Below are 21,479 nucleotides of genomic sequence, written 5' to 3' on the forward strand. Positions count from 1 at the left end.
CAACTATACTTCCTAAATTTTCTAAAATAAACATGGAAAATAAGGGGGAAACATAAGCTACTTAAAACAATAAATGTAGATATTAGCACAATAAACTATAAATAAATAAATGTGTGTGCATGTTTGTAGATGTATGAAACTTTTGTAATACAAAAAGAAGGATTTCTAAATCCTGGAGCCAAATAATCATAACAGAAACTACAATTCACATCAAGCCAATCTCAGAGGAAAGGGAGTTCTTTGGGAACAAGCAGGTTGCAGGGGGGCATCAGGGTTACTGGGCCCGCTTCTTCTTGCTGGTGCTGTGGACACCATGAACCAAGGCTCCCTTTGCCTCTCCCAGGTGGCAGTGGCTCGCAGGTACTGGGAGTGGACCTTACCTCCAGACAGGCCAGGTGCACATCCTTTATGATGCAGCCCGTGCTGGTCATGACTTGCTGCTTTAGGAGCAGGCAGCTCAGCTCCAGGGTCGTCAACCGGATCTTCCCATCTACAGAGCACACCAGGGTCAGCCTTGCACACCCAGGGCTACATGCCCTTAATCACAGCTTCTTGCCTTCCAGCTTTGAGGTTAACAGGTCAGCTGCTCAGCTGACTGCTCAAGGCCTCTGACATCCAGTGGGGATGACCCTTGCCGACCCTTTTCCCAAGCAATTAAAATTAAATGTTCCCAGTAAAACTGCCTAGAACTAATTACTCCTTTAGTCTCTTCATCAGGAGAGGGGATGCAGGAAAAAGAAGGCACCTAATTATCACTGAAGGTCTAGAAAGTGGCTGTCTGTGCTTGCTTTGCTTGTCCAGCATTCCTTCCCCTTCTTCAGGAATGAGCACCTCCACTTTTCTTTGGAGAACCACCAGCCCCACGATTGAACAAGTGATTTGGGTGGAGCTGGTCCTCCTACCCCCATCCTAGGGGTGGGCACATCACCCAGGCTGGTCAGGGTGCCCTATTCCCCTGGTCATAGTGATCATGTAGGGGATGGGCAAGGGAGCCAGTCAGAGCTAGTAAGGCTCAATTCTACAACTTGCTGGAATCACTGGGCTGTGGAGAGGACAGGAACAGTGATGGGCCCTGAGTGGCATAAGCATTATAATCCACAATAGCAGCCAGTGTTTTCAATCTTTTGTAAAGTGTTCTGCAAATTGAGCCCCAAGCCTCTCTTCCCACCAGATTACCCAATGTGTCTCTCCTACAGCAAATCTAAGGCCCCCACAGAGAAAGAGATGGCTGAAGCTGCTGGCAGTTATCTTACCAACACAGAAGCAGCACAATCCAAAGACAGTCTTGAAAACATTGTTTAAGCCCTTGGATCCAGCTGTGCCTGAAGTCAGTGCCCAACACACTTGAAGTTATACAAGCCAACGGTTTTGTTTGTTTTTGTCTGTATTGTTTCAGTCAGTCTGAGCTGGGTTTCTATCAACTGTCACCAAGTTCTGAGTGAAAGGGCTTGCTATCTCCTACTGTGAGCAAGGTGCAGGCTGGATACTCTGCAAACATTCCCTCAAGGGGTCTCTATAAAAACCCACTGCAATGGGTGCTCTAAGGACTAAGGCTTAGAAGAGTGACTTGTCCAAAGTCTCACCTTGGCCAGTGGTGGACTCCAAGTGCTCTGAATGTCAAAACCCACAGTTGGTGATGTTCTTAGAAGCATCTATGACTATCTGACTGAAGGGGAACCTGCTCTTATGCAAACTCCCCCCTGGGTTTTTAAGCTCATTTCTGGGGAGAGGTCTCAGTGTGGAAGGGCCAGGAGAAGGGAAAGTTTCCAGGCCCCATACCTGAGGTCTTAGAAACAGCAGGGACCATAAGGGCCACTAGGAAAAACTCAAGGCAGATACACCACCACGTACATCCCTGCCTGTCCTCTGATGCCTCATGTGTCAGGAGGGAACTGTCTGCTCAAAAATGAACAGTCTACATGCAAGCAGAAACAGGCCTTCCTAAGCAAGATACAAGCCTAGGGGCCGTGTGAAAAAAAGCTGGTTAGTCTTGGCTCAGTCATTATCCCTGCCACGGCCCTACCTGGCTCAGAACTAACCCCACTTCGGTGCTGCTGCCCTGCCCCAGGGGCCCCCACCACCTGCCCTCCTCTGAGTTCAGCAGTTTCTCTGGAGCCCAGCCTCACTCCTGCCTGCCCCCTCACTGAGCCACACTGCTGGCCAGGTCAGGAACACCCCTTCTGCTGCCTCCAGGGAAATGGAATGTGATTTTCCATCAAGACCCTTCTCCCCTTGCAAGCTCCTGCTAAGGAGCCGACTTCCTCCCACTGGGCTTATGAGGGAAATAGAGGGAGCAGCGAGCTCCTTAGTCATCAGTGCAACTTCCAGACTGTCCCTCTCAGCTGCCCAGCCTCTTCTCTTCAGAAATATGGGCTGTTCTATACACCAGCCCTCAAGGGGCCTGCTGTCTCTCCACACCCTGGAGGTTCCTCTCCCAACATCCAGGCCACAGTCCACCTTCCTGCACCACAGAGCCACGTCTGTTCACAAAGCTCCTGCCAACTACCCTCTTGGCCAACATCCTCAGGGACATGCTCTGCCTTCGTGACTGAACTTCTCAGCAGAACTGACCCTGCCAAGTGCCCCTTGGTCCTGAGCCATACACATCTTTTTTGCCACCCAAGACACCCCCCTCCCACTCTTCTTCCAGTGTGGGGCCTGGCTCAAACTCCTGTGCTTGCTCCCCCTCTATGTCACCTCCAGATATGTGTAGTGGCCCAGAGCTCGGTCGTACACTGGCCTCTCTTCCCTCCTGTGGCTCTAAAAACCATGCACATGTCCATGAGCCACACAGTGTTAGTTCTGGCCCCCCCCCCACCCCCGAGGTCCAGATTCCATCTCCACATGGAGTCCCAGACTACTAGGCCTTCACAGACCCCGAGCTGTGGCTCCTAAAGGACAGGAGCCCTGTCTATTGTGCACTTCCAGTGCCCCCATCACTCACACACAGTGGCTGGCATGCAGGAAGAGCTCAATTAACACTTGCTGAGTTTACTGATCCCCTGTTGAGACCCTTGAGGCCACACACTTGGCTCTCCAAGACCCTACGCTCACTCCCCTCCCTGGCAAGTAGTGTGCTTTTGGCCACTACTTGGAGCCACTCCCCTTTATTTCTGAAGTCCTTGTCTGCGATCACAACCCCCGCCCCTGCTGTTTTCCTGAGCCTGACCTGGGCCCATTCCCTGGATTGCTCCTGATGGCTTAGCATAGCAGTTCTCTCAGATGGGCCACATCTCAGTCAGGCCCCTTCTTGTGCATGCACTCCAACCTGTCAGCCTCTCTCCCTTGCAATCGGGGTTTCCCAACCTTGGCACTGTTGACATCTTGGGTCAGATAATCCTTTGTTGTGGGGCTGTCCTGTGCATTGTGGAATGTTTAGCAGCATCCCTGGCCTCTACCTACTACATGCCAGTTGCACCACTTTCCCAAGTTGTGACAACCAAAACTGTCTCCCAATATTGCCAAATGTTCCTTGGGAGGCGAGGTTGTCCCAGTTAAAAATCACTGAGCTAGATCATTCTGCCTGCTATTCCTAGCCCTTGCTGTGTCAGTAGATCAGTGTTGGCTAAAATCCAGAACTAGGCTGACAAGGCCAGACACTGGGCACGTCTTGTATTAGCAAAAGCATGCAACCCAAATCTTCATTCCCACTCACTCACACTCGCAGCCTAGTTCAAGTTCAAATGTGACCTTGGGCTACCATAGGATGAGGGCTGCAGACATTGGTAAAACTGGCAAAAGAAAGATTGGGTATGAAAGGAGGAGACAGGGTCTGGGACAAACACCATTGTGGGAAAGAGAGAGCAGTGACCCAGGTATGAAGACATGGCAGGATAGGGTATCGGTGGCCCAGGGTATGGGCGTGCATGGCAGAGGGAGATTTGCCTAGATCACCAGAAGGGCCAGGTGTGGGGACCTGGTCCTTCTAACTCCACTGCCCCTGTGAACAGCCAAGGCACCCCAGGTACCTGGCTGGGCAGCGCTGTTCATGATCCTGATGAGTCTTTCGGCCAGGAGGTGGTTGTAGATGGTCTTCTCAGTCGCATTGGGCCCTGGGAGCTGGATTCGCTCCAGTTTTTCAGGATCCATGCCTGGAATGGAGAAAGGGACAAGCTGTAAGTAAGTGGAGCCACTTTATCGAGAGCCCTGTATCCTGAAAGGACCCTTAGAGCAGGGCTTCCCCAACCTTGGCCATCCACCAAGGTAGGTTCTCGTGATTTCTGCCATGATTGGGTGCTGTCTATACTAGAACTCACCTTAGAGTTTTCTGTAAATGGAACTTAAGGTAAATATATTAAAATATACATTTTCTATCAGTATATGTAGATAGGAAATCAGTACTGCTGCAGTATTGAGAGTAACTGTAACAAAAGAAAATGAAAAAGTTTTTACATTTTAGCCAAAGACTGCGGAGGTCTACTCCATCTGTGTTAAACAGGGCGCTTGGCGGGTACTTAAAAGGTGTTGAAGACATGCCAGCTCCAATGACACACTCCTGGACGAAATCAGAGGGAATGGAAATGGAATGGGAAAGGGAGTAACTTTCGCACAGTGTGTTTCATTGCCAGTTCGTGCCAGGTCTGGGTGCCACACCTTAGGAGACACAAGTCACAATGGGGGTGGGAGGCACACATGGACCTAGAGAAACAGAGACCAGACAGAAAGGAAATGACAGTTATACCCAACAATCATACCTCAAGCTCTTAACATCAAATTCAAAGAGCTGGGCCTAGCACTCAACACATGCACAGGTGGCAGCAGGTGCCACGCTGGGCCAGGGGGTGGCACTGCAGAAAGAGACTAGGCTAAACCTTGTTACAGAAAGGTACAAACACCATGAAATCCATGGGGTGGCTCTGTCTTTAAGAGGCAAAGGAATCCCGTTTCCTCCAGTGTAAACTGACAGCTTAGAAAAGACAGAAGACAGGCCTGGGGGGGGGGGGGGGAGGGAAGCATGCAGAGTCTACTGTGAACAGAGTGGCATTTCCCCTAAAGCAGACCTGAAAGCTGGGGTGACAGGAAGCCCTGTGAGGGCTACTTTAACAGGCCACATGTGGGATGAGAGGCGTTCCAAATCCTATCCTCTCATCTAACAAAGCTCTGGAAAATAGGCTTGCAGAAACAAACATTTCTCCTAGTCCAAGCTTGGAGAGCTGAACAGATTGTTTGTGCTCGAAGCACGTCTTTTCCTGTTATTCTACAAAAGGGGGGAAGGTGGCACTTCTGGGAACTCTTGAAATACGGCCCCTTGAGTACTAGCTGACGCTTCATTTAGAACCTTGACAAAATAGTGGAGGATAGCATTGAAGAGCGGATTGTCTGGATTCTAAGCGACGCCCCCCACATTGACGTAAGAAACCATAACAATATATCTTGTTTTATTGAATTCCTTCCAGCTCCGAACCAGAGGCTAAGTCATGCCAAGGAGATGACACGGGTGAGGGACGGCTGGAGGGCCTGAGTTGGGTAGTTCTCTCTCACGCCCCACCACCATAGCTTCTGTCAAAAAATTTGATTGCAATGAAAATTTAATTTGTGGATTCTCTATCCCATTTTGATGTGAAATGTCTAACTCTGAAGCATTCTGGTTTATTAAATGGCAAGAATGTTAACTAAATCTTTTTGGCATTTGTTTTTTTCCAGAGATGTCAACACCGTCATCTCTGGAAAAAAAGGTCTATCTTCATTTCTGGCCCTTTTGGGAACTGTCAGTCAGTGGTTCTGGGGAAAAAACCCAGTTCTTTTGTCTGCCCAGTGCATCACCCAACTTTATTACCAACCATCTATCATCCTTCTTCAAAGACGCCCAGCTGCTGGCTCCCTCAGGATTGTGGTGGTGGCCAGCAGAAGCAGGGAGAGAGAGACAGACTCGGACCAGGGCTTGAATTTCTATGGTAAGCTCCATTTTGTCTCTTCCTATTACTGCCCCTAATCTCTTAGAACTTGTCAAAAATGACAAAAATCTGTGGCACAATCTTCTCTCAACAGGAAGAAAAACACTCCAAGATTATTCTGACCTTCCTCAACTGGTAGCTATGTTCTCTGTGAAGGGGGCAGAGGACCCCAGGGGACTAAAAATCTTCTAGAACTTCACAGGGCCAGATTCCAGTATAACTGCTTTCTTAGTGAGGAAATTAAGGACCAGAGCTGTTATATCACATCCCCAAGGTCACAGAGCTAGTTAGAGGCACAGTTAGGACAAGGTTGAAATTACAAAGGTAGACAGGATCCAGATGAGGAGGAGGTGGTACTACCTGCAGGGTGAGCCACCACCTCCAAAGCCTCACAGTGCCCTTGGGCTCAGTCTCCCTCAGGGTACCTTCCACACTGTGGTCAGGTGGAGGTGGAGAGAGCAGGGTGCAGAGTGCAGAGGAATTTTTTTTGAGGAATTCTCCTTGAGCTGCACAGATGGCCAGAAATTGTCAGGCCTAGGAGGGACTGCAGGACCGTGGCAGAGCTTGGGGAGGGCGGGGTGAAGCTTTGGGAGGAAGTGATGAGGCAGATGTTGAAGGGTGGGGAGGGACAGGCAAGTCGTGGATGCCAGGATCCCTAGAGGGCAGATAGAGGAGGTGACATGATCTGGTTGTGCTCTCTTTGCTGACTTTGAAGGGTCTCCATTCCCCCAGCTACTCAAGGTAATCTCCACACTCTGGCACTTTCCTCCCCACAGACTTGGTAATGTAACACATTCTATGTGAGGTGGATTTTATCAACAGCCATGGGGAAACAGAAAGCAGGATTGATTTCATACACCATTTGGCAAAGTTATGTCTTAAAAAACCCCTTCGAACATCTCCATTCTTTCCCCAAAGTTCCTCCTGGGCCAGGTTCCTCATTTCTTTCTCTTCTCCCTCTCTCTCCACCATGGCCTCTAAAACCCCCTCTGTTACTCTGAATTATCCTACCCTGGCAATTGGCTTTCAAGGCCTGTGCAGCAATTCAAAAGCTCCACACATTTTTCTGGGTCCAAACAAAATGACAGCTGACAGTTGTGAATGAACAAGGTCAATGTCACATATGACAAAGATATGCATATGAAAGGGAAAATGGCTCATATGTGCACGGGTGCACACACACAGGCACGCGCACACACACACACAAACACTGGTGTTCAGTCACTGAAAGGCAGGTTTTGTTGCAAACTTGAGTTTCTTTGCTAGCCATTTCCCTCTGACTGAAATAAACACTGTGGGGAATATATTGTCCTATTTGCTCCAACCCTTAAGTGCCGAGTGACAGACAAATTCCAAAGAAACCCAGATGCACTTTCCATGGCCTGGGAAGACACTCTAGCAAGTTCAGACTTCCAGCAGACCACATGCTTCCTTGCTCCCTTCCTGCCTGCTCTGCTGAATGAGTCAGGACAGGTCTCCCCTTTCCTCTGCTTCCACCCAACAACCCCAGGGCTGGGGGTGGAACTCCCAACTAACTAATCCAAAGAATCCAAAAAGAAGGGAAGGGTGGAACTCCGAGATGTTAGTAACCAGTTACTAAGCTTCCCCCTCTAAGTTCTGATTTCTGGATTCTTCCTCCTTAGCAGTAGCCCCCAGCAAAGGGTGGAAAAGAAAGACCCAGACCAAGTTACATAAGAAGTAGACAATCAAACCTGGATAAAGAGACAATAATGCTAGGTAAATAATGGTCAAAATAATTTTCCCTTTTGACCAGGCAAGGTCTCCTTGGCTACAGTCACGCAAGCCTTGCCAGCTCTGGAAAACTATAGACCAACTATTTTGAAAACTAACCAGATGTTGGGCCGATTTCCAATGTACTTCCAGTTCTGATTATGTGTCAGTCGAGATCCAAAATGTTGTTTTGCCAGCTCTCTGCATGGCGAAAGCCTCCCTTTATCCTATTACCTTTCAACCTTTCCCATACCTCTCATCTATGTTCCAGTAACTTCTCGGCAAAACAAAACAAGCCCAATTCCTTTTGGGTAAACAATAATAAATGGAGGGGCAGGAGTAAAAGGGTGGAAGGTGAAGTGGGGAGAACTTTTAAGAATACAAACGTTACAAACCTCCCCTCTCCCTGGGCCAGGGCTCTGCAGACCTGACAAAAGAGAGAAGACTGCATTTTCTATTACAGATATGAACCAGAATTCATTATGTGGCCCAATTGAATCACAACGAGCGCCTTCCTCCAACCGGTCAACCCTTTCCACTGAGGGATATTCATTTCGGTACAGCATCTAATCTATTATGATTTACTGGAAGGCCTGAGCTAACATTTGGTTTTTATTAACGTTGCTTTTATGTTAAAATTGTCTTATGATGAAAAATCTATCAGAAAGAGACCATTTCATTAGGGGGCCTGCTTGGAGGGTATGGATCTGGAAAAGAGGCTGAAAGTTAAGTGCAGCTAACTGCCTGCTGCCCAATCAAAAGTCCAACCAACCACTACCACTACCACCAACACCACTACCACCAAACCCCTCACCACCACCAAATGCAGACCCTGTGCCCACAGGCCAGGACTAGAGCATAAACTAGGTGGTAACTCCCCTACTAGGCAATTTGCCCCCAGGCACCTGGGCCTCAGAATATCCAACATGAACTTTCCAGCTTCCTCTCCAAACTGCTCCATGTTCCATGCTCAGTGGTTCTAGAAATGGCACCACCAGCCACACAGTGGCAGGAGTCAGGGATCTGGGCATCAGACAGACTTCTTTCTTCCTTGGTGCCCCCTCCCATGCAAATCAAGCAGAACTCCCCCTCCCCCAGTCCTGCTCCTCTCCTTGTCTTCCCATCTTAGTAAATGGCCCCACATAGTTGCTCAAGTGTCCCTTTTATTCAATCCCCACATCCAATCCATCAGCTTGTCTGGCTCTTGCTCCAAAATATATCATAAAACCTCCCATTTTCCCCCATCTCTACAGCCAACATGGTAATTCAATCCATATTAGCCCAGGCCTGGACCACTGCAATAGTTTCCTAACAAGCCTTCCAGCCTTCCCTCTTGCAACTCACTCTCCGACCCCAATTAATCTACTTTGCATCCAGCAGCGAGGGTTCTTTCAAAAATTTCCATCATGCCATTCTTCTAATTAAAAATCCTGTAGGGGTTTCCCACTGAGCTCAGAATAAAATCTAAATTCCTTTTCATAGCCTTCATTGCCCTTTACAATCTGGTCCTGGCCCCCTGGTCAGCCTCACGTCAGCCTGCTTTCTGATCCTCAAACCTGTAGGCTCTTTGCACATGCTGTTAGAACACTCTTACCCTAGATCTTTGCACTCTTCGGGCCTAAGCTCAGATGGTCCCTCCTCCTAGCAGTGTTCCCTGACCGCCCTAGCTAGTAACCCTGCACCATCAGCACTGGTTTACTCTTTATCACTGCACAATCACAATTTAGTTTCTTGTTCACTTAAATAAGACTCATCAAACTTGGTCTAGTGTTCACAACAGTGTCTTATAAGCACATAGTAAGTGTTTAGCACATAGTAAGTGTTCAGCAAATATCTGTCAAACGATGAGAAAGCCTTTCAGTTTCACCTCAACACTGCCCACACCTGTCCACATCTCCGTCCTCTGGCTGAACAACCCTGAGCCCATCCTGAGGGATGCAGAGAGGATCAGATCAGTTCCTGGCTGAACCATCCTTTAGCAGCTCCCACCCAGCTGGCAGTAGTTAACAGATGCTGCCCATCCCACCCTACTCCCCATAGAATGGCTCCAGCCAGCCATCTCTCAGAGCACCTGCTCACCATGGGCATGTTGCCCACCTGTCTGATGATGCATCATCACAGGCTCTTATGCCCCTTTTTGCTCTGTCCTTTGCCAGTTATCCTTTCAACCTTCTGGCCACTCTTTCCCAGCCCCCTAAACCTTCGGCCCAAGTACCTTTGGGAAGTGTTCCCTGACTCTCATGGGTCTGGAACATGTCCTCCACCAGATACTTCAGCCTCCACTATGATGCAGTCTCCTTATAAGTCTTTTGTACCAGACGGTTGCTTTCTTGGGCAAGGGCCTCAGACGGCCTGGAGTTTATAGCCCCCATACTGAGCATACTGCCTGGGGTGCAGTTGGGGCCCACATGTGTTCATTGAATAACTACATGAATGAATTCATCATGCACTACTTGACTATATGGTTGTTTGGAACCAAAGGAGATTTCAGAGAAAACAGATGGTCACCTTCAAAAGAAAGCAAACCCATGTAAGCCACGTAGATTACACAACACTTTCCTTGAACAACCTTCAGAGCTTCTCACCGCATCAGAATACAATCTGAGCTCCTTATCTGCCATGATTTGCTTCTGCTCATCTGTCACTCTACCTTCCCCTCCCACCACTCTCACCATGCTCCCTCCAAACAGTCACACTTGCCTCCATGATAATATTTGTTTGGTTCACCACTGTATTTTCAATACTAATCACAATGCCTGGCATCTAATAAGGGCCTCAAAAATATTTGTTAGAAGGGTGAATGAATAAATAAATGGTGTTAGCAGGAAACAAAAGATAGAATTAAATGTCCTCAAAAATACAGTCCCACTCTTCTAAAAAAAAAAAGTCTTCATTGATTTCAGAGAGAGGAAGAAAGAGAGGTAGAAATATCAATGATGAGAGAGTCATTGATCGGCTGCCTCCTGCACACCCCCTACCAGGGCTTAAGCACGTAACCCGGGCATGTGTCCCAACCAGGAAACGAACCTTGATCTCCTGGATCATAGATTGATGCTCAACTGCTGAGCCACACTGGCCAGACAGTCCCACTCTTTTAAGAAGAGATCCCCAAGAAAGAAAGGTAGGTTCCCCAGGTAGGACCTTGGGAGGGTTGCCTCTCTGGGCCACAGCACTGAACAAAGGAATACTGCAGCGTTTGTGTACAAACCACGACTTCTCCCCTTCCCAGCACAGGGTGGCTCTCTAAGAAGATAGCCCATAGGGAAAGCCAACCACCCCTGTGCCCCTTGGCCCCCCAGAGCCTGGCATTTTCACCCTCCAGGCAGCACCTTCCCTGCTGAGGCTCTGAGCACAGGCGGTGAAGAAGACAGCAGCCTAAGGGAGCAGCTACATGGCTGAGACAATCAACCAATTCTGGCTGAGTGCTGACTGATACAGGTGGGTGCTGCAAGGGCCACTGGGAGAGACATGGTCTCTTTTTACCTTTAGAGACCTGGCAGTCCAGAATGGGAAAGGAAACATAAAGAAGAAAATGGTATAAAAAAGTGCCATGGCAACTTCATGGAAATTAAAAACAGGATAGAAATTGTATAGCAACTTTGGAAAACAACTTGGCAGTTTCTTACAAACAAACATATGACTACCATAAAATTCACCCATCCCATTCCTTGGTATTTACCCAAACGAGAGGGAAATATATGTCCATAGAAGACTTGTACGTAAATGTTCATAGCAGCTTATTTGTAATGGTAAAAAACTTGAAACAACCCAAATGCCCATTAACAGGTGAATGGATAAACAAGTTGTGGTACATTCATACAGCAGAATACTATTCAACAACAACAAGAAATGACTACCAATACACACAACGACATGGCTGAATCCCCAAGTAATTATGTAGATTGAAAGAAGCCATACAAAAAGAGTACATATTGCATGATTTTATTTCTATGAAATTCTAGAAAATGCCAATTAATCTATAGTGATGGGGTGTAGTTCAGTGCTGCTTGAGGAGAAGGTGAGAGAGGAGAGGGAGGGGTGACAAAGGAGCAGGAGAGAACACCTGGGGTGATGGATATGTACACAGTCTTACGGTGATGGTTTCATGGTTGTATCATATGCCAAAACTTATCAATGTGCACTTTAAATATGTGCAGTTTATTGTATGTCAACTATACCTCAATAAAAGTGTGTGTGTTTTTTAAAGCCATGGTTTCCAGCCATGATGGACTGGATTTATTCTCCTGATTCAAGCAACTAAAAAGCTTGTCAAAATATTTAAGACAATGGTTATGAGACGCTGGACAGGACAACAGGCAGTATAGGAGAGTGACCTTCAGAGAGAGGAAACAAAGGCAGTGGGCCCAGTACTTCAGCTCACTGTCTAGAAAGAGTTTCCAGGCCTCAGCACACAGAGAGAAAACCCAAGCAAAGCCTCTGGTCTTTCTGGGATGAGAAGGCAGAGTTTGGAGATGAGGGAGGCCAAGGTTGCTAGAGGTACTGGAGAAAGTACTGGAGAGGAGGGAGCTGAACAGAGAGAGCTGTAGAGGTCTGCAGAGGGTTCCTTCTGAGGCTTCAGCTAAGTTCTCTCTGTGCGTGCAAGCAAGGAAAGGGGAAGATCTACTGGGATGAAGCAGGTGGAACGATCCCTGGAGCTCACCCAGGCCTGACAACTGTTCATGTTCCCACCAGCCAGCATGGAAAAACGACCTAACAGTGGCTCATAGAGTCCTCAGAAGGGGACTGCCTCAGGAGTGTGGCCAAGTAAGCCTGAGGCTAAAGGCTGTTCTGGACTCACACCAACAAAGCTTAAAAGCAAGCTTCGAAAAGGAGCAAAGTGATTCCAAGAAACTTATCCATGTCCCAGATAAAGCCAAAAAAATATTAAAAGGAAGAAAGACTTTAGCATCTAACAATGTAAGATTCACAACTGTCAACCTTATAGATAGATAGGTAGATAGATACATAGATATCCCAAAACCAAACCAGGAGAAAAATCAGTAATAGAAACATAGCTAGAAATTACACAGATGATAGCAAAGATAAGAAAAAATCAGAAAGGAAATTACAAAATATTTTAAACCAAATAAAAATAAAAACCACATATATCAAATTTATTGCATGCAGCTAAAGCAGTGCTTAGAGGAAAATTTAGAGCATTAAACTCATTTTATGAAAGAACAAAAGTTTAAAAATCAATGACTGGTACGGGGAGGGAATGGCTGAAAAGGAATAGCTTGAGGGAATTTTTTGATGACACTGTAGCATATATTAATTATAGTGGTGCTCACACAACTTCATATATGTACTAAAATTCATAGAACTACCCACAGAAAGTTAACTTTACTGTATGCTACTTTGAAAAGTAAGATAAAATAAATTAGCTTTAAAAATCAATGATTAGGCTTCCATCTTAAGAAACAACAACAAGAGTAAATTAAATCTGAAGTAAGCAGCTGAAGGTAAGAAACAAAGATAAGAACAGAAACTAATGCAATAAAAAACAGAAAAACAGTACAGAAGAATCAATAAAACCAAAAGAAAGTTCTTTTAAAATATCAATAAAATTAATATAAAATTGATAAACTTCTAGCCAAAGTGATCAGAAAAAAAATGAAGACCTAAATTATTAATACCATGAATCAGAAAGGGGCTATCACTACAGATCCTACAGACATTAAAAGGATAAAAAAGAAATATAACGAACAAGTTTATGTCAATAAACTCGACAGTGTTGATGAAATACCAAATTTCTTGAAAGATACAAGCTATGAAAGCTCACTCAAGAAGAAACAGGTAAGCTTCAATAGCCCTATACCTACTAAAGAAATTGAGATGTTAGAAGCCTTTCATCAAAGAAAACTCCAGGCTTAGAGGGCTTCACAGGTGAATTTTAGCAAACAGTTAAGGCAGAAATAATACCAGTTCTACAAAAACCCCTCCAGAAAATTCAGGAGGGAATACTTCACAATTCATTTCATAAAATGAGCATATCTCTGAGAATTAGCAAGAGAATTACAAGAAGACCACAGACCAGTATCACTCATGAACACAGATGCAAAAATCCTTAGCCAAATTTTAGCAAATCGAATTGAGTACTGTGCACAATGTGCTTGCCACATTAGCTGGTACTAACCCAGAGTGACTATTACCTGAAGGGATCAGAGAAAACTTCCTGGAGAAGGTGACTTTTGAGAGGACTTTTGACATGCAAGCAACATTTTAATAGGTGCAGGTGATGGGATACTGAAAATGGTAAGAAAAAACACAAATAAAAGAAGGTGGCCAACCAGCCAGAAACAGGTAGGCATGTCGGCACTGACTGGGGTGGCTGCCAGGCATTCAAAGAGCTCCTTTCTCTGGGAACAGTACCAGACACAGGGCTGAGTCCATGGGGCCAACTCTGTGCTATGTAACTCTGACCTCTAGCCATACCTGACTGTTCCCAGAGTTAGACACAATACCAAATTGGAACAATCAGGCTCTTGCCTAAGAATTTGAAACTTGAATGAAGGCCAATTTCCAGCCTGGGATTTGCTGGGGCCAAATCAGTATCTACCTTGAGAAAAGTCCTCAGAGCTGGTCAGTTCCTGCTCTTCCCTTAGTTTTTCGGCAACTTTTTGGACCCTATGAGCTGCCCCTGGGGCCATCCTATAGACTTTCCCTTTTAATTAGGTTAATGAAAGGTGGTTTCTGTTGCTTGCAACCAAAAGAACATTCAAGAGTTCAATGAGCACAACAGCAAGTTTATCTCTATGAAAGAGCTCTATCACTACATAAAAATGTCAACCCCTGGGCCAAAGCCCAGAGTCTGTGAAGGGAAGTCAGGGGGATCAAATCCAGTTGGAATGATGGGTGAAGTCTGGATACTGTAAATGACAAATATAGGAGGATGAAGTTTAAGGGAGAGAAGAAGGCACTAAAGCTTCTGAATAGGGAAGGACATGGTCAACACAGTCTTACAGAGGATTACCTCGCAGTGCCATGGAGGATGGACTGTAAAATATGTTTGGCCCCTTGGGAAGGCTGTGATAATAGCCACCGGAATGCTGTGCCCAGATCTCTCTTGCTCTTATGCCTTTGGTTCTCGCCTCCAGCACCTAGCTTAGAGCCAAGCACTGAGTCACCCTGAGCTAAATTCTACTGATCAGAGAGGCTGAAGAGAGAGCACTGACAAAACTTGATGACTAAATGCTGGGATCCAAGGAGGGAAGGAGCTAAAAGGTCATGGCAGTCTCAACCTTCATTGGCAATTTCAACTAAACCAGAAATGGCAGGAAGTATGATGATGTTAGGGTATATTTATGAGGATAAGTATAGTATAGACAGACTGTTTCAAGGTGTTGCTGAAACACCTAGGTAGAGTGTCCAGCATGCAACCAGCAGGAATTCAGTCTCTTGGAGGTCTGTTTACTCCCAATAACTGAGGGCTCCGGTGTGCCAGGCACCAAGCCAGGAGCAAATGGGTATCACAGAAGCCATAGGAGTGAATGAGACTGTGGAGGGAGAAGAACATCATTGGTCAGTCCTATCTACAGAAGGAGCCTGGCCAGGCATGGCTCAGCGGTTGAGCATCAACCTAGGATACAGGAGATTATGGTTTGATTCCTGGTCAGGGCACATGCCCGGGTTGCGGGATCGGTCCCTAGTCGGGGGCATGCAGGAGGCAGCCGATCAATGACTACTCTCTCATCATTGATGTTTCTAACTCTCTCTCCCCTCTCCCTTCCTCTTTCTGAAATCAATAAAGATATATTGTAAAAAAAAAATAAGGAAAAGCCTGGAAATAGTTTCAGTCCCATTCAATTAGAGAATGGCAGAATAAATGATGGCACAGACATATGATTAAAAAGAACAAGGCAATTCTAGAGGGATGTGAACTGATGTGCTGATACGCATTGAGCGCTTTTTAAATGTCTCTAGCCATTCACAGGCTTAGTAAAACCCACCTCTACTTATTTCCCAATAAGCTTATGAAAAACCTACTAAAACATCCCTTGATGCAAAGTCTCATCTATGCCAAGCCCAGCTCATGGCAGGGGCCAGAGAAATATCCTTGATTTCTTCTTGGGAGAGGTTCTGATGTGCAGGTTTCAGAACTTGCTCCTGTCAAGCCAGGTAGGGCACACACCAGGCTGTTCCCAGGGAGGAAGTGAATGAATGAATCCTAATCAAATCTGTTGAGTCTGTAGGAGTCTGATCCTGACCACTCAGTCTCAACAGAGGAAGCCAGAGAACCACACTTTTCTTTAGAAAGGAAACCTACGCTTCCACACAATCCACCCAGAGTCTATTTTAGCTAGGAACCCAGAATGAGAACATCAACTATTATAAATAGCAAAAACAAGATTACACTTTGACTAATTTCAATTCTGATGTTAGGAAAGAGGTTGGACACTAAGGCAGTTGTAAAGCAAGGGGTCAGAAGAAAACCACAGTGTGAATACAGTGTCTGGGTCAGACAATCACACTTGAATCTTTTTTCCCCCCATACTGCCTACATAACCAACTCCTGTGGCTTTAGTCTGTAGAAAAACACCTGAGAAATTCTAACAAGGTTGAAGAGAAGTTTTGAGGGAGTTCACTAAAAGCAGAAAGGGAATTAATTCCTCAAGAAAAGCAGTTCTTCTTCTCTCCAGAGAGTGGAGGGCAGGGATGCCAGGAGGGCAGGGATGCCAGAAGGGCAAGGAGGTGAGCGGGCTTACCTTTGTTGTGAGACATGGCATAGAGGAGGCAGAGCACGAAGAGCGCGTGGTAATCATCGTCTGGGCTATCCAGGGCATGGTACACCATGTCCAGGAAGGGCCTGGAAAAGAGGAAGGACACACGTAAGCTTTGTGGCACACACAGGTGGACACTTCTCTCCTACCTGCACATGGGGTGCTAGTCTTTGCCTCTTAGCTCTACTACCAGCATGCAGGGAGTCCACCGTGTACGCAGTCTAACACCAGGCATTGAGGACACAAGACAAATGAGAGACAGGCTCTGCCATTAGAAGCTGCTATTTTGAGGGGGAAAGAGACTGAGGAACAGACCACTTAATCACTCCACAATTATTCACCAGCTGTCCCAGACACTAGGGATAAATGATACAATATCCTTGCTCTGTGGCACTCCTGTGCCAATGGGCAGGGACTGAGGACAGATGGACCACATCATCACGGCAAAGAGTGACAAGAAATTAAGAAAACAGGGCAATGTGACAGACTAGCAATACCAGACAAGGCACCAAGTTGGAACAATTTCAGAATGTGGGCCCTGGAGCCAGGCTGCCTGGGCTCAAATTCTGATTCTGCCTCTTCTTAGCTGTAAACCTGTGGGTAAATTACTTAAAACCTCTCCATTTCCCATCTGTAAGATGGGGATTAAACCCTTATAGGGTTATTACGAGGATACAAGTGAAATGATGACCGAAAGGCATTTACGATAGGGCAAGATACACAGTGCAAAGCGCTAGTATACAGGAGCTGCTATTTGATTTCTATTTTGAATACTTCAAGGACATTTCTCCATGATCTTACTTTGTCAGGTCCTGGCCCAGCAATTTCTTGGACCAACTTTCCCTGGCTGGTGAGAATCGATGAGGTCTCTCACCTCTGATGCTTTGTGGGTGAGATCTATAGAGTGGCTGCAAATATCACAAACCGCACACCCCAAATGCTGCCCTTCCAGGCAAAGGGCCTGGCCTGGAAAGGCTCTTCAACACAAGGATAACAGAATATGCACAGTTCTGGCCCTGGGGCCAGACGCTCTGATCCTGTGACCGCTTGTGGCTGCCCCTCTGGATGCCAGGCTGAAGCCAAGAGAGCAGAGCGCCTTGATAAGTGACCAAAGGCACACCTGACCCCTTGAAGGATACACGGGTACTGTCAACACCAGTTGTCTGGGGAGAGCGAAAAAGTGCGACAGAGAAGCAGTGCATAACCTGTTATACTTTTTTGAACTTTGAACACCATAAATGTACCATTGATTCAGAATATTACACTGAAAATGCCAAAGAGAAAGTAGTGCAAATGTACTTGTCATACATTTCAAACCAACAAGGGACACGCAGAAATTAAAGGAATAACCTTAAAGGGAATGTTTAAGTCCCGGCTGTTTTTCGAGCCCCAGATCAAGCATCACCTTTCAGATGCATGAACAGCTTTGCAATGTGTGCATTTGGGTTTTTGCAAGCCCACAGCAACAGCACTTTCAAATTAAAAGTGGGGTAAAGTAGAAAGTATTTTCCTGTAAAGAGGCTGCTTGGAGTCTGGACTACACTTTCATTTGGGAATAATGTGAATAACCAGCGCCCAGGAGTGGAGCGAGGGTTGGGAGAATGCAGCATCTCTGATGGGAGGCAACACTACGAAGCCATTTGTGCTTTGTTTACTGAGAATACAAGAAAGCAAAAGAGAGTCTGGGATGTGATCAGACAGAAAAGAAGAAGAAGGAAATGACATGGTATGGTGTAAGGTACTGGGGGAAGGAGGGCAGAATCCCCACTAAACTGGCATTGAAAAAAACTGGCGGGAAATAACAAAAATGTTAGTAACGGCTGCCTTTGAATGCTGGCATCATGGAAATCTTTTTTTCCTTCTTTGCACATTTCAATGCCTTTTTTTTTTAAAGAAAAAATTTTGAATGATTTTTAGTTTCTTGGCCTATATTTCACCCTGAATGCAGATACAGCCCATATGCAAGAACAGTTATGCTTTGTACTACGGTGTTTATTCAAACAAGTGGACCAATGTCAAGATCCAAATTCATGTCAAGAACAAACTGTCCCCTTGCCTCATCCTCAGCGCCCTCCTCCCTGCTCAGTGCTGGGAACTAGGAGGACAGAAGTCCTTGGAGGTGTTTCTAATGACCAACAACTCAATACTTTTGCAAAGGAGAAGGCAACTCCCCACCTTCTCTCCTTGGCATTCAGTCTCAGGACAGCAGGACTCTGGACCAAACGTTCCCGGGGCCATAAGCCTGCTTATGGCCCAACTCAAGGCACCAGGATCAGCTTCCATTATAAACCACGTGGTAGAAGATGCCAGTTAAAGTCACCAAAAGTTAAGGCACAATCTCAATCAACTCTAAGAAAATCCCTCTCTTCACTAAAATTTGGGAAAAAAGAAGTTCTAACCCCAACATTCAAACATAACATTTTGGTCTGTTCACCTTTTTTTTTTTTTTTTGAGACTACACATAGATATTTTTCTTCCTTTAGCAAAGCTATAGTTTTACCATACTATGCAAAATATGTGCTGTGTTTCCACTTACTGGATCCTAAGAAACCGAACACATCATGACAGTATTCACTTGGAAGCAACAGCCAATAATCTATTAAGCAGATACACCTTCATCTGCTTGAGCACCCCCACTTCTAGTCATTTGTGGTTTTTCCAATTATTCATGTTCTAACTAATGCTGCACCAAGCACCTAAAGGTTGTTTCCCCCTTTCTTTCTGTGTTTAGAATGTTTTCCTTAATTTTCAGAGCTTCAGGAATTACATTTTTTGCTGCCAAGCAAAATCAAAAAGGTCTTTGTAAGTTACAACAACTGACAGCCCACACTGCACTCCAGTGTGTTCTATTTAGCCAAAACTAAAAATGACTTCCTTGTGCATCTGATAAAAATTAATCCTGTCAGGTCACTGAAACATCTGCCAAGCAGAGATAAATAAGATGTGGAGAAAACAAACAGTGTGCTTCAACGCTTCACGTCGAGTAGGATTAAGAAATAGGATGGGGGTTTGTGTGAATTTCAACCACCCCACCTTCAGGGTTTAGGAAATGAATTCCTTATAGGCTGACAGAGAAACCGTGCTGTTGTGTGTTTATTAACACTAAATAGGGTTAGGAGGTTATTACAGGGGTCTGTGCAGTGGGTCCAACAGATGAGGAGCCATCCTAACAATTCGCTGCACACTGGGCAGCAGCCTTCTACCCAAGTCCATTCCAAAAGGGGTGCTGCTATAGCAGGGCTCCAGGGAATGTGGCATCTTGAAGGTTTATGAGGATGTAGCTTTGGCAGACCATCACTGAAACCAACTATCAGGCACAAAGTCAAAGGTGGAAGCAGCATTAAATCACACTGGCTGAGTCATGAGGGCAGGCCCTGCGGACAGCCGAGTCCGAGGCAGAAAATGAATGAGACAGGGAGACCCAAACACTGCTCCCAGGGCCTTCCAGGAATGGCCAGTACAAGGTTACAAGGCAGCTCATGCCCTTTGGAACAGGGCCCGGCACTGCAGTGCGTGGGGGGTGGCATCACGTCCTGCTCATTCTCTTTCCAGGGGGTGAGCACCACACTGTCGAATGCCAGTTCTGTCCCCATGCCTCTCAAGAGGAGCTGAATCTCTGGTGGCCAAGGGCTGACGAAGAGGGAAAGGCAGGAAGCAAGATGGCTCGGTTGAGAGGCAGAAGAGACCATTTGGGTGGTGGGAAGAGGCCCTGGGTTATTCTTACTGGGCACCCCAGCCAAGGCACCCACCCTCACTGCTGAGCCCATCTCCTCATCCCAGAGACTAAGCAGTACCCGCCCTGCCAGGCTGGCTTGTGGACAGCCCCGCCCCAGCATCAGCACAAGCTCAGTAGGGCTGGGCCTCCTACCTGCTCCACTGCACACTTCCCAAGCCTGTGGCGGCGCTCTTTTCCTCATCTGTGGTGTTCTGCTCCTGCATGGAGGTGCTGGCCAACTCTGGGAGCTTGCTGCGCTCCATGATCACCATCTCTATCTCTGGAAGCAAATACAAAGACTAGGATGAGCCCCACTTCCCAGACCTAAATTTAAAGACATACTCATGTTTGAGACAAAACCCCAGAAACTGCTCCTAACATGGCAAGCAAATATTCAACAGGGATGACAGGAGCACCACCAACATGCTGGGGGGAAATACAAGACAAAGACCAGAACCTCTCTTTCCTTTCATGTTGGCATCACCAAGAACAAGGCCCTGATTTTGACAAGAAAGCACAAATTGCAATAATTTATTTTATTTCAAGGTTTTTTAAAAAAGATAATTTACTTTATTGATACCACACTTCCTTTCCAAAAGAGTTGAGGCAGCATAGAAGAAATATGTGATTAATAAAACATAACCAAATTCACTGAAAACACTCTGAAACTGTTCATACACTTTAGAAAAAGCTTGGATGTGACTGGAGCCTTTTGTTTCCCCTTTTTATTTACAACTTCTGGATGGCAGAGAGAGGTTAGGAACCATGTTTTATTTTTCCCAATTAAAGAAGGGCAACTTGTAGCAACTGACTTAAGCATAGGATACATTTTATTTTTCAGAAAAAGGCATGAACCAATAAAAAAGAACATCTTGAATTAGAGATGGATGGTTGTTGAGCTATAAGGTGTTCTGTTACAGAGTTCTTTGACACGTGGGTTATAGACATTCAAATACTCAGTTCTTGGAACCCAGAGTTCAGTTCATTTCCCCCATCTTCAGGAGACAAAATGGGGGGGGGAGGAAGATGACTGAAATGTGAACTTGTATTTCTGTTTCCAGAAAGATGGGGAGCATACCTGGGTTCTGACATGACCTCTGCAATCGTCTTTCCCTGGACTCACACAGGGCCCCACTTGGCCACTGCTTCCTTTTTTGCTTGCCTGGTTTGTTTTCTACACAGACCCAAGTAATTTTAAGCGGAAATTAGCTCATGTCAACCCTTCTGTTCAAAACTCCACACTGCCTTCCCATCACATCCAGGATGAAATCCCAATGCCTCCATAGTGTGAAGGCTTGGACAGCCTGGCACCAGTCCACCTCTGACCTCACCTCCTGGCCCTCTCCACCCAGACCACTCCAGCTGTGCTGAGCTTTTCTCACTCTTCTTTCACCGGCCCAAGCATGTTTCTGCCCCAGG

At 46.1% G+C, this 21,479-nt stretch overlaps 1 protein-coding gene across 1 annotated transcript in view; it reads right to left on the reverse strand.

Moving 5' to 3' along the window:
- Positions 1–21,479, reverse strand: part of CLEC16A (C-type lectin domain containing 16A) — a 196,166-nt gene that overhangs the window by 114,213 nt on the left and 60,474 nt on the right. The window contains exons 11-14 of the mRNA XM_016197595.2: positions 20,214–20,340; positions 16,331–16,431; positions 3,969–4,091; positions 381–490 (exon numbers count right to left, since the gene is read on the reverse strand). Of these exons, the coding sequence (XP_016053081.2) occupies positions 381–490; positions 3,969–4,091; positions 16,331–16,431; positions 20,214–20,340 (461 nt within the window). The remainder of the gene's footprint in view (positions 1–380; positions 491–3,968; positions 4,092–16,330; positions 16,432–20,213; positions 20,341–21,479) is intronic.

This window comes from Miniopterus natalensis, chromosome 3 (assembly GCF_054644295.1).
Source record: "Miniopterus natalensis isolate mMinNat1 chromosome 3, mMinNat1.hap1, whole genome shotgun sequence".
NCBI lineage: Eukaryota > Metazoa > Chordata > Mammalia > Chiroptera > Miniopteridae > Miniopterus > Miniopterus natalensis.